We start from the raw sequence: 13139 nt of genomic DNA, 5'->3' as shown, positions 1-13139 counted from the left end.
TTGTATTGTCCATATGTTTTTTGAAAAATTTCATACAAGAGAGTGGTATATATGTGTTTATATGCATTGTATCTAATCTATTCCAGGCAGGTTTTACCTAAGCATGATTTTAGGGGTAGTTTTTAAGGTTGTTTAGACTTTAAATGTCGGAGAAGGCGATGGTACCCCACTCCTGTACTCCTGCCTGGAAAATCCCATGGATGGAGGAGCCTGGTAGGCTGCAGTCCATGGGGTTGCAAGGAGTTGGACACAACTGAGCGACTTCCCTTTCACTTTTCACTTTCATGCATTGGAGAAGGAAATGGCAACCCACTCCAGTGTTCTTGCTTGGAGAATCCCAGGGATGGGGGAGCCTGGTGGGCTGCCGTCTATGAGGTCGCCCAGAGTCGGACACGACTGAAGTGACTTAGCAGCAGACTTTAAATATTATCATGTCCTAGCATTTGGTTTTGAGGAAGTGCTTTAATGTAATCTCATTTACATTTTGTTCCAAAATTAATTCATAATCCAAAAAAGCAAGGCCTTTTAAATTAATTCCCTTAATTACTATTCCAGTATGTTTGAGGAAGTAGTAAGCCATAAGATATCAAATTGCCAGAGAACGTGGAAAACCAGATACGTAGAGTTGGAGCAGCATGCACCAGGTTATTCAGAAGTGTGTTTACTCATGAGGGCCGGTGTGGTGTCTCAGACTCACCTAAATCTAGTTTTGCCACTTTACATATTTAGAAGCTGAGGCGTACGGGGGATAGAGCTCACTCATTGCAGGTCACAGCTGTGGGAGCTTGGAAACAGTGCTGCTTCTTAAAAAGTGGAATGTAAAGATGAACCATTCTTTTGAGTAAGGGTTTGCTGCAAATCAGAAATACACCCAGTAGTTACTGAAACAGAAAACACCATGTTTGAATGAGGATTTTTTTCCTCCTTGGATTGTATTATTTCCAAGTAAATAAATGAGGATATTTGCCCTTGGCCCAAATGATAATTATAACACTCAGTATTAGGATTGGTGGAGTAATTAAGAGAAAAAGAGACGTGTATCTGTCACGTGGAAATATCGGCCGGTCTGGAATAGAATAACCTGTGAAACAGACATGAAATATACTCATTAATGTTGTTCCCCATAATGCAGTAACACAGCTCACATAGCTCTTAAACAATTTAAGGTTTATATACATACGTGTCACTTTGTCTCGTTGTGGGTTAACTGTAAAATCAGAAGAAAGAAAACAAGAATTAAAAGAATAGGTACAGGTGAGGCTTTTCTTTTTAAGAGCCAAGTCTCTTAATTATAGCCATTTACTGTTGCTTTGGCTTTACTGCAGTGATTTTCAAAGGTAAATTATTCAAGTTTTTTTGTACTTACTGTAATAATGTGATATTTTAAAATCATCTTGTTTATATAAAACTTTTTATATACCACTACTGTAAATGGAAACTCATTTTACATAAGCAGATAAATGTAATAAAAATAAGACATTGCAATTAAAAATAAGTATTAGTAATAATCAGTGCGGGCAATTTGTTAAATATTTTCCTGAAAATTAAGTTTCTCCCTGAGAAGAAGAATCCTATAATTAGTAGTAAAGAGTGTCCTCTGATCTGTTCTAGTCTGTCATTAACTTATTAATAGGGCATTTGGCTATCCAAAGTCATAACTACTCCTCTCCACTTGACATTCCAAGACCTGGGGGAAAGAATCCACATCTGCCACAGTCTTCTTATTTGTTTTATGAATGGTTAAACACCTTTTCTACACTGGTTCCAGGCCAGCTGCAGCTGGACTCCTGTGGTGGAATCCTCTGCCTGCTCGTGAGCATCTCTGGCCAGCATACCTGTGACTGGGCATTGTCTGTGGTGAACTGCCATCGAAGCTTCTGCTGCTTTAACTTTTCTTGGCACGCACTTCCATGAAATCAAGGTGTGATGTGCTACTTAAATTTTTTCTTACATATATATATTTTTGAAATTGTTAAACATCCAACTCTTGAATAGTGAAACAGATATCCTCCACGCACAGGCACTAGCTCAGATCAGCTTGTGTACCATTGGTATTCCAGTGCATTTTGCAAAACCATCCTAATTTGGCCTCCATTGGTATTTACGAAAAGGTTTTTATTCCCCTCCAGTGTTTGCTGTAATTTGTCAGAGATGGAATCTGGTAGATAAAAGCCTTTATCCTTCAACCCTTACCCCTCTGCAAGGTAGCTTGTGTTTTCCTTTGTCTTAAGAGTCCAGGGGTTTTTAATTATTGTTGGACTGCAGTCTTAAATTTCTGAATTTTATCCCACAAGATTAGAGACCATTTCAAGCTAGATCTCCAAGATCAAAAGCTAAAAGTCCACAAGTTTTCTTCTTGTTATTGTTCTGGTGCTGTTGTTACTAATCGTCTAGATTTTTTAAATAGAATGATTTAAAAAAAAATTGCTGTCAAATTAGTGGTCATTTGTCAGCCAGACTAGGCACTTCAGTTGGTTACACAGGTGAATTAGATAGGCATAACTTCTGTCTGTTTGGAATTCAGTCTAGTGGGAAAGACGGTTAACCAGTAGCAGCAGTAAAATTACTCTTAACATAATTTAAAATAATCGTCCTCATCACTGATTCTAAAGAAGCATTGTGAGGATTGTTTGAGCATAAAAACATGACCTAAAACTTTGGGCATAAAGATGCTACCAGAATACCAAAGCAAACAAGTTTTGAGGTTAGAGGGAGGATGAACTTGGGGATAATAGGTAATATTTATCAAGTGTGTGCCAGGCACTTGTTCCAGATTCTCAGAAAAAGTGGTTGAACTGCAGAGAAATAACTGGCTCAGCAAGGTGGTCAAATGTTGCTATATGGCTGGAGTAAAAATGAGAATTTAATGTATACAAATCAGGAAGAAGGGAACAAATAGTTGAGAAGAATTGGACTTTGAAAACATGTAAGCAATAGAACACTTTGGCCAAACAAAAATGTATGCTGTTAAACTCAGCCCATTCCAGCCTCCTGCTTCGGCCGCCCCCGCCAGTCCTGCAGTCCTGAGAGGTTCAGCTGGTTACAGATAAAGGCTCAAAAGCAGTAGAGGGTTTGCACAACTGTAATGGCTTCATTGAGGTTTCCCTTCACACCTTGTCAAAAAGTAAAAAATAAAAACTAAGATGGGAAGGAATGTGTCTGGAACAGAAAACATAAATGGACTCTTAGCCAACTGTGTATTAATACTTTAAAGTGATGTAAAGCATCCTTGGAAAGTTATCTTCATTGACCTTCTACACTGTTTCTCATTGAATGTTGTCTTACTAGTGAAAAGAGCTACATTGCAACTTTTATTTCATTCAGTTCTGTAGATGAAAATTTGATTCTTGAATGCTTTGGACAGGTAGAATTCTACCTGAACACAATTCAGAATTATTTTGGTTAACTTTGTTACATTTTTTGATCTTGCAGAAATTAGCAAATCTTGGGTCTACAATTTCCCATAATGAGTCATTTGTTCTTCTGATTAGTGCTAACTATAAAGGATATTTGCTGCTTTAAATTTCTCTTGAACATATAGTCATTCCCAGGACAGTATGTCATTGCTTTGATTGCTATCTGATGCCCCTTTTCCTGAAAAGAGCTATTAGGATAAAACAAATGTTTTCATTCTTCAGTTCAGTTGCTCAGTCTTGTCCAACTCTTTGCGACCCCATGGACTGCAGCACACTGGGCTTCCCTGTCCTGAATCACCAACTCCCGGAGTTTACTCAAACTCATGTCCATTGAGTCAGTGATACCATCCAACCATTTTATCCTCTGTTGTCTCCTCCTGCTTTGAATCTTTCCCAGTATCAAGGTCGTTTCAAATGAGTAAGTTCTTCACATCAGGTGGGCAAACTTTTGGAGTTTCAGCATCAGCATCAGTCCTCCCAGTGAATATTCAGGACTGATCTCTGGGAAGTTACGAGTTTTGAACACATTGTATTATTGGTAGACTGTTTCTTTTACTTACTGCAAAGATTGTCCAGACAGTTGTCACTCTTGGGGCAGGCACTGCACGGGGATCCTTTTTTATATGGCCAGGTTGGGTAATTGCCTCTGCGAAGAAGAAGAAAACTATCCATTAGGAAAACTGTCCTCCCCGCCCCCCATTGCAGTTTATCATGGTCCTTGGCTAAACAGTGGACTTCCCACATAGCTCAGTCGGTAAAGCATCTGTCTGCAACGTGGGAAACCTGGGTTCAATTCCTGGGTTGGGAAGTTCCCCTGGAGAAGGAAATGGCAACCTACTCCAGTAGATTCCTGCAGAATCCTATGGACAGAGGAGCCTGGCGGGCTGCGGTTTACGGGATCGCAAGAGTCAGACACAGCTTAGTACTGTCTTCTTTTTGGCTAAATCCTAGGATTGAAGTCCACAAATTCAGAAGATTGATGAGAGAAGTGGAGAGAGGGAAGCAGAAATGGAAGCCTGCTAATATTTGCCAAATTCATTCTAAGTGCCTGTGTTTAGGAACCTTTGTCTTAATCATCTCAGTTAATTCCTGAGACAACTCTGGGAGAAAGTTATTTTTATTTCTGTTTTATAGGTAAGGAAACTACAGCTCAAAGATTAAGTTGCCAAAAACCACAATGTACAGATATCAGAGGCAATGAGACCTAGGTTTGATTTTAACGAAATGTTCTCTCTAGTTAATGTCTGGCCTGTGTGATCACTGCCACCCATAAAACTGTCCATCTTAGAGAAGCTCTCATGACCCACATTTTTGTTCTCAGTCCAGCAAACCTCCATGGTTATTATTGGATAGGAGCCTTTTGGCTGGGGTAAGCATCTTCCAAAAGAAAATAACAAGAGCTATGAGGGAGTTCCTAAAGTGCAATTTGTTTTCACATAAGAGATGTGACATTGATAACATAGTAATTACCAAATACTCATGTACCAGGCACTGTTCTAAGTGTCCTTGAATGAATCAATCTTCACAATAACCCAATGGGGAAAATACTAATTTTTTTAATTCCCATAGCTTAACACTCTGTTAAGTAACTGACCAGGATCAGCTTAGAAAGTGAAATAATATCCAAGCAATTTACATCTCCATAAATAACTTCAGAGTAGTAATGATAAGCGGCTGTACATTTATTTCAATGAACTTGCCATTGCACTAATCTTTTTTTGGAACTCTGCTTTTGGAAAGGCGTTCTTGACTTTGTCGTGTCATGGACCCTTTGGCAGCCTGGTGGAGCCTATAGGTTCTTTCTCGAAACAGTTTTAAAATAGCTAAAATAAAATTCATAGGATTACAAAGTAAGCCAATTATATTGAAATAATTATTAACCTGTTAATACTTGTGATATACAAACATACTTCTCTGTGTATTAGATCAGAGCTAGCAAGGAGTCTGGTATCCCAGGTGGCTCTGGTGGTAAAGAACCCACCTGCCAGGGCAGGAGACGTAAGAGATAGGGGTTTGATCCCTGGGCCGGGAAGATCCCCTGGAGAAGGAAATGGCAATCCACTCCAGTATTCTTGCCTGGAGAATCCCATGAGCAGAGTAACCTGGTGGGCTACAATCCACGGGGTCGCAAGGAGTTGGACACGACTGATGCAACTTAGCACAGCACAGCAGGGAGTCTAATAATTAACTAATTTTAGTGATGAATACAAACTATATTTTGAGAGAACAACAACTAGAATGTGATATGAGATATCTGACATTTATAAAGACACAAGTAGTGCTGTCCAGTCATAAGTATTGCTGATGTGACTGGAATGTTAATTCATAAAAAATATTATTTTCTATAGAAGTTAATGAAAAAGATGTAACGTTTTTCTAATTCAAATTCATGGACTCCTATCCTCTAATGCTATACATTTATTTTTGAAGTTAAGAACTTCCCCCTTTAAAGACATTACTTTTTACTAACACCTCAATTCCGACTTAAAATACATGTTCAAATTCTTTGGCTCCAAGTTAATTTAGGTTGTTTCAGAAATTAAATTTCGCCCCCGCTTACTCGATACTGTAGAAAATAGTCTAAGAAATATAGTAGAGGTTCTGATAACAGCTATGGAAGATACCCAAAATAGACATTAGTCCTTGGGATATCTTTCAGTGTTAAAAAGCACAGTACTCTTTGAGTTAAATTCTAGAATGTTTTTAATGCCATCACTTATACTACTACATACTTTGTTTAATTGTGCATTCCGTACTATTAAGAAGAGGAAAAAATTGCTACTTCAAAAACAAGCCAAAAGTAAGGCAGTTGTGACTTGCAGTGAAATGGCAGAATTCACCTTGGGAAAAAAAATGTTCTGCAAAGACCTGGATTTTGTCTAGAAGGCAATGATTAAGACCAAGAGACCTACAGACTCTGTGCAATAGAAATAAAAGCAAAAATAAACAAACGGAACCTAATCAAACTTATAAGCTTTGGCACAGCAAAGGGAAACCACAGATAAAATGAAAAGACAACCTATAAATTGGGAGAAAATAGGTGCAAATGGTGTGACCCACGAGGCTTAATTTCTAAAATATACAAATAGCTCATACCGCTCAATAACAAATCAATCAAAAAATGGATAGAAGATCTAAATAGACACTAATCCAAAGAAGATATGCAAATGGCCAACAGGCACATGAAAAGATGCTCAACATCACTCATTACTGTTGCTGCTGCTGCTGCTGCTGCTGAGAGATGTAAATCAAAACTGTAGTGAAGTGCCACCTCACTGGTCAGAATGGCTACAAGTAACAAATGCTGGAGAGGGTGTGAAGTAAAGGGAATATATATGGAATATGGTGGTGGTTTAGTCGCTAAGTTGTGTCTGACTCTTGCGACCCCATGGACTGTAGCCCGCCGGGCTCCTCTGTCCATGGGATTCTCCAGGCAAGAAAACGAGTGGGTTGCCATTTCCTTCTCCAGGGGATCTTCCCGACCCAGGAATCGAACCCAGGTCTCCTGCACTGCAGGCAGATTATTTACCAACTAAGCTATGAGGGAAGCCCAATATAAGCCCTATATATATATATATGGAATATAACTGGCCATAAAAAAGAATGAAATAATGCTATTGGTAGCAACATGGATAGAGCTAATAATTATGCTAGGTGAAGTAAGAAAGACAAATACAATATGCCATCATATAAATGTGAAATCTAAAATATGACACAAATTTATCTACAAAACAGAAATATAGAGAACAAACTTGTGGCTGCCAAAGGATAAGGTGGGGGAGGGGTGGATTAGGAGTTTGGGATTAGCAAATCAAACTATTTTATACGTATAACTGAATTGGGCTTCCTGGTGGCTCAGTGGTAAAGAATCCACCTGCCAGGGTGAGAGATGTAGGTTCATAGAAGAACGTGGCAGGTTGCAGACCACAGGGCTGCAAGAGTCAGACGTGACTTAGCGGCTGAACAACGGAATCACTGCTGTATGCCGGAAACTAACACAACACTGTAAATCAACTATATGTCAATAAAGTAAAATTTTATAAAAAGAGACAAGGGAGCCTACGTATTCTGCCCAATGGAGAAGTAGGAGGTTTCCGTGTTCCCCTGGTTGCCTGAGGGTTGGGGCCCTGGGACTCTGGTGAAGAGGAAAGAAAGATCTTTATAAAGAAAAGCTCAGAGATGAGTAACAGTCCCCAAGGCAGTGATGGCCAAAGGACGCTGGGTCCTGTACCGTCTGCCTACGGAGGCGCTTGCTTCCACTTCTGTGGTGTAATCGGCTCCTCAGCCATCTGCGTGGAGGTGGGGCCCACAGTGACGGAGAAGAGTCCGTTCAGGACGCTGCAGATCGGGGAGAGCCGAGGCGACCGGGAGGGGAGGAGTCGACCCGGGCGAGGCAGTGGAAGGGGGCCGAGGGCAGGACTGCAGAGCTGAGCGCCCAGAGCCCATTCTGAGGGAATTTCAGAAACGCTGGGGAGGGACTCGGCTTTTCAGAATTACATGGCAGTTCTTGTGTAGAGAAGGAAGAACAGGCTCAGATGGACACGACGACCCTCTTCACTGGTCCCTGGGCTGCCCTCCACTCACCTTCCAGTCCTTTCCCCACAGGCATGCCCAGTGAGCTCCACATTTAAGGCAAGTCTTGTCACCTTCTGCTTAAAACACCTGGATGGCTTCAGCTCGTGGGTGGGTCAAGCCAACCTGCAGAGGCCTACAAGGCCCTGGGGGATCTGCGCTGCCTCCTCCCCCAGCTTCATCGCATTCACGGGCCAAGCGCCCTGGTCTCTCTCTCTTCTCTCATCCTTTCCGCAGGAGCTGGTCTTTTGTTTTCATGACTGAATATCTAACTGTTTCTGAGATTCTCCACGTGCCTGGTTCCTTCTCACTCTTTATGCCTAAGCTTAAATATATTGCAGAAAGCCCTTCCCTGAGCATTTTATCTCAAACAAGGGCCCTGCCTACTCAGTGTCAATTACAGCATTATTTCTATTTCCAGCATGGCTCCTATCCTCATGCAGTTATTTCATCTGTACTTTCATTGTCTGAATGCCACAGACAATAAACTCCAAAGGGGCAGGGACTGTGTCTGGCTTGTTGTCCTATGAAGTTGAGTGAACACATATTTATTGAATAATTGAGTGAATATGTGCTTTTATTTGTATGAATAAATGAATGTTACTCAGTGTTCGTAGAAACATTATGTACTGTGCTGTGCTTACTCAGTTGTGTCCAACTCTTTGCAACCACGTGGACTGTATCCCACCAGGCTCCTCTGCCCATGGAGATTCTCCAGGAAAGAATACTGGCATGGGTTGCCATGCCCTCCTCCAGGGGATCTTCCCAACCCAGGGATCGAACCCAGGTCTTCCACACTGCAGGCAGATTCTTCACCATCTGAGCCACCAGGGAAGCCCAAATATGAATTTGCTTACAAGTTTTACAACTTAGTATTGTTTATATCTCTGAAATCAAGAAAAGTGAGTTTAAACCAAGAGAACTCACTTTTGTACCTTATTATTAAGGACATGCACTCATCTCTCCTCCTGCGAAAACAACAAAATTGCAACTAGCTGAACAACCATTAACAAGAGGTTATTATTATTATCTGGGTCATGAAGATCTTTTTTGTATAGTTCTGTGTATTCTTGCCACCTCTTCTTAATATCTTCTGCTTCTGTTAGGTCCATGCCATTTCTATCTCTGTTGTGCCCATCTTTGCATGAAATGTTCCCTTGGTATCTCTAATTTTCTTGAAGAGATCTCTAGTCTTTCCCATTCTGTTGTTTTCCTCTATTTCTTTGCATTGATCACTGAGGAAGGCTTTTTTATCTCTCCTTGCTGTCCTTTGGAACTCTGCATTCAAGTGGGCATATCTTTCTTTTTCTCCTTTTCCTTTTGCTTTCCTTGTTTTCATAGCTGGTTGTAAGGCTTCCTCAGACAACCATTTTGCCTTTTTGCATTTCTTTTTCTTGGGGATGGTTTTGATCACTGCATCCTGTACAACGTTATGAACCTTCATCTGTAGCTCTTCAGGAGATCTATCAGATCTAATCCCTTGAATCTATTTGTCACTTCCACTGTTTAGTCATAAGGGATTTGATTTAGGTCATATCTGAATGGTCTAGTGGTTTTCCCTACTTTCTTCAATTTAAGTCTGAATTTGGCAATAAGGAGTTCATGAAGGCAATGGCACCCCACTCCAGTACTCTTGCCTGGAAAATCCCATGGACGGAGGAGCCTGGTGGGCCGCAGTCCATGGGGTCGCTAAGAGTCAGACACGACTGAAAGACTTCACTTTCACTTTTCACTTTCATGCATTGGAGAAGGAAGTGGCAACCCACTCTAGTGTTCTTGCCTGGAGAATCCCAGGGACGGGGGAGCCTGGTGGGCTGCCATCTATGGGGTAGCACAGAGTTGGACATGACTGAAGCGACGCAGCAGCAGCAGCAGATCTGAGGCACAGTCAGCTCCCGGTCTTGTTTTTGCTGACTGTATAGAGCTTCTCCATCTTTGGGTGCAAAGAATACAATCAATCTGATTTCGGTATTGACCATCTGGTGATGTCCATGTGTAGAGTCTTCTCTTGTGTTGTTGGAAGAGGGTGTTTGCTATGACCAGTGCATTCTCTTGGCAAAACTCTATTAGCCTTTGCCCTGCTTCATTCTGTACTCCAAGGCCAAACTTTCCCATTACTCCAGGTATTTCTTAACTTCCTACTTTTGCATTCTAGTCCCCTATAATGAAAAGGATGTCTTTTTTGGGTGTTAGTTCTAGAAGGTCTTATGGGTCTTCATAGAACCGTTCAACTTCAGCTTCTTCATCTTTATTGGTCAGGGCATAGACTTGGATTACTGTGATATTGAATGGTTTGCCTTGGAAATGAAAAGAGATCGTTCTGTCATTTTGAGATTGCATCCAAGTAATGCATTTCGGACTCTTTTGACTATGATGGCTACTCCATTTCTTCTAAGGGATTCTTTCCCACAGTAGTAGATATAATGGTCATCTGAGTTAAATTCAGCCATTCTAGTCCATTTTATTTCTCTGATTCCTAAAATGTCAATGTTCACTCCTACCATCTCTTGTTTGACCACTTCCAATATGCCATGATTCATGGACCTAACATTCCATGGTCCTATTTATATTGCTCTTGCTCTTGACAGCATTGGACTTACTTTCATCACAAATCACATCCACAACTGGGTGTTTTTGCTTTGGCTCCGTCTCTTCATTCTTTCTGGAGTTACTTCTCCAGGGATCTCCAGTTGCATACTGGATGCCTACTGACCTTGGGAGTTCATCTTTCAGTGTCCTATCTTTTCGCCTTTTCATACTGTTCATGGGGTTCTCAATGCAAGAATACTGAAGTGATTTGCCATTCCCTTCTCCACTGGACCACGTTTTGTCAGAACTCTCCACCATGACCTGTCCATCTTGGGTGGCCTTACATGGCATGGCTCATAGTTTCATTGAGTTAGACAAGGCTGTGGTCCATGTGATCAGATTGGTTGGTTTTCTGTGATTGTGGTTTTCAGTCTATCTGCCCTCTGATGGAGAGGATAAGAGGCTCATGGAAGCTCCCTGATGGGAGAGACTGACTGAGGGGGAAACTGGGTCTTGTCCTGATGGGTAGGACACACTCAGTAAATCTTTAATCCAATTTTCTATTGAAGGGTGGGGCTGTGTTCCCTCCCTGTTATTTGACCTGAGGCCAAACTATGGTGGAGGTAATGAAGATAATGGTGACCTCCTTCAGAAGGTCCCCAAAATGCACTGCTACACTCAGTGCCCCTGACCCTGCAGCAGGCCACTGTTAACCCACCCCTCTACCGGAGACTCTGGACATGCACTGGCAAGTCTGGGTCAGTCTCTTGTGGGGTCACTGCTCCTTTCTCCTGGGTCCTGGTGCACAAGGTTCTGTTTGTGCCCTCCAAGAGTCTGTTTCCCCAGTCCTGTGTAAGTTCTGGTGGCTCTTTGGTGGGTTAATGGCGAGCTCCTCCAAGAGGGCTTATGCCATACCCAGGCCTGCTGCACCCAGAGCCCCTGCCCCTGTGGCAGTCCACTGCTGACCTGTACCTCCTCAGGAGACACCCAAAATCGTCTGCATAGCGAATCACAAACAGAGAGACAACTTATGGAATAGGAGAAAATAATTGCAAATGATGAACCTGACAAGGGATTAATTTCAAAAATAAAGAAACAGTTCATACAACTCAGTATAAACACAAACGAACACACCAAAACAAACAACCCAATTACAAAATGGGCAGAAGATCTAAATAAACATTTCTCAAAAGAAGTCATACAGATGGCCAAATGGCACATGAAGATCCTCAACATCACACGCAAATATGCTCAACACATTTGTATCCGAGAAATGAAAACCAAAACTACAATGAAGTGTCACTTCACACCAGTCAGAATGGCCATCCTAAAATGTCTACCAGTAATAAAGATTGGAGAGGCTGTAGAGAAAATGTAACCCTCCTACACTGTTGATGAGAATGTAAGTTGGTACAGCCACTATGGAGAACAGTAAGGAGATTCGTTTGAAAAACTAAAAGTAGAGTTGCCATTTGATCCTGCAATCCCACTCCAGGGCATATAACCCAAGAAAATTCTAATTCAAAGACACATGCACCCTAATGTTCATAGCATTACTATCTACAATAACCAAGACATGGAAACAACCCATAGATTATTACTCGGTCATAAAAAAAGAATGAAATAATGCTGTTTGCAGCAACAGGGATGGACCTGGAGGTTATCACACTAAGCAAAGTAAGCCGGACAAAGGCAAATGTCATGTGATATCACTTACATGTGGAATAAAAAGAATGGTACCTATTTCTAGACCCAAAGATAATAGAAAATAACCTTATAGCCACCAAAGGGAAAGGAATGGGGGAGGGATAAGTTAAGAGTTTGGGACTGACACATAGAGACTACTACATATAAAATATAAAGTAGATATTACGTAGATATAATACATATAATAATACATCAGTTCAGTTCAGTTCAGTCGCTCAGTCGTGTCTGACTCCTCGCGACCCCATGAATCGCAGCATGCATGTATATAAAATAGATAATCAACTAAGACCTATTGTACAGCACATGGGACTAGACTCAATATTATTTATATCTCTCTCTCTGTAAGAGGAAAGAATTTGAAAAAGAAAATCTACGTATACATAAAACTGAATGTGCTGTATGCCTGAAACTAACGATAATGTAAATCAACTAGACTTCAGTAAAAATAAATAAGTAAAAGAAAACACACGGAACAATCTCAGTTCTTCAATAGGGTGAGCTGTTCCTAACAAACAGACTCGAGCCAGACCTCCCAAGTCACAGTCCAGCTGTGACATTCACTAACTGTGCAGGCCAGTCACTATGTCAGGGCCTCAGCTGTCTTATCTGCAAAACAGGGGGTAAGAGTAGAACCTATATCACAGACTCTTTACGAAGATTAAATACCTTTAATATAGGTGAAGCGCTTAAAACAGTGCTTAGCACACAGTGAGCTTTATACAGTTATTACCTCATTGGTTTTAATTACCGTAATCCATTAAAACCTTCAGTGCCACGGAAAATGTCCATACATACTCGTAAGTAAAAACTAGAAAAGCGTGCACTTCCTTTATGATCTCTGCTTTCTAAGTTTGCATATGATGCAAAAGAATACACACATACATTTAAAGGAAGTTGGGGGAGATGTCATTTGTC

At 41.1% G+C, this 13139-nt stretch overlaps 1 protein-coding gene across 1 annotated transcript in view; it reads right to left on the bottom strand.

Moving 5' to 3' along the window:
• Nucleotides 1–935: 935 nt before the first annotated feature.
• GLIPR1 (GLI pathogenesis related 1) overlaps nucleotides 936–13139 on the bottom strand; it is a 38146-nt gene continuing 25942 nt past the window's right edge. Inside the window, exons 4-6 of the mRNA XM_052640869.1 lie at nucleotides 3977–4062; nucleotides 1181–1207; nucleotides 936–1081 (exon numbers count right to left, since the gene is read on the bottom strand). Of these exons, the coding sequence (XP_052496829.1) occupies nucleotides 936–1081; nucleotides 1181–1207; nucleotides 3977–4062 (259 nt within the window). The remainder of the gene's footprint in view (nucleotides 1082–1180; nucleotides 1208–3976; nucleotides 4063–13139) is intronic.

This window comes from Budorcas taxicolor, chromosome 5 (genome assembly GCF_023091745.1).
Source record: "Budorcas taxicolor isolate Tak-1 chromosome 5, Takin1.1, whole genome shotgun sequence".
Taxonomy (NCBI): Eukaryota; Metazoa; Chordata; class Mammalia; order Artiodactyla; family Bovidae; genus Budorcas; species Budorcas taxicolor.
This window is presented reverse-complemented; position numbering and strand designations above follow the sequence as displayed.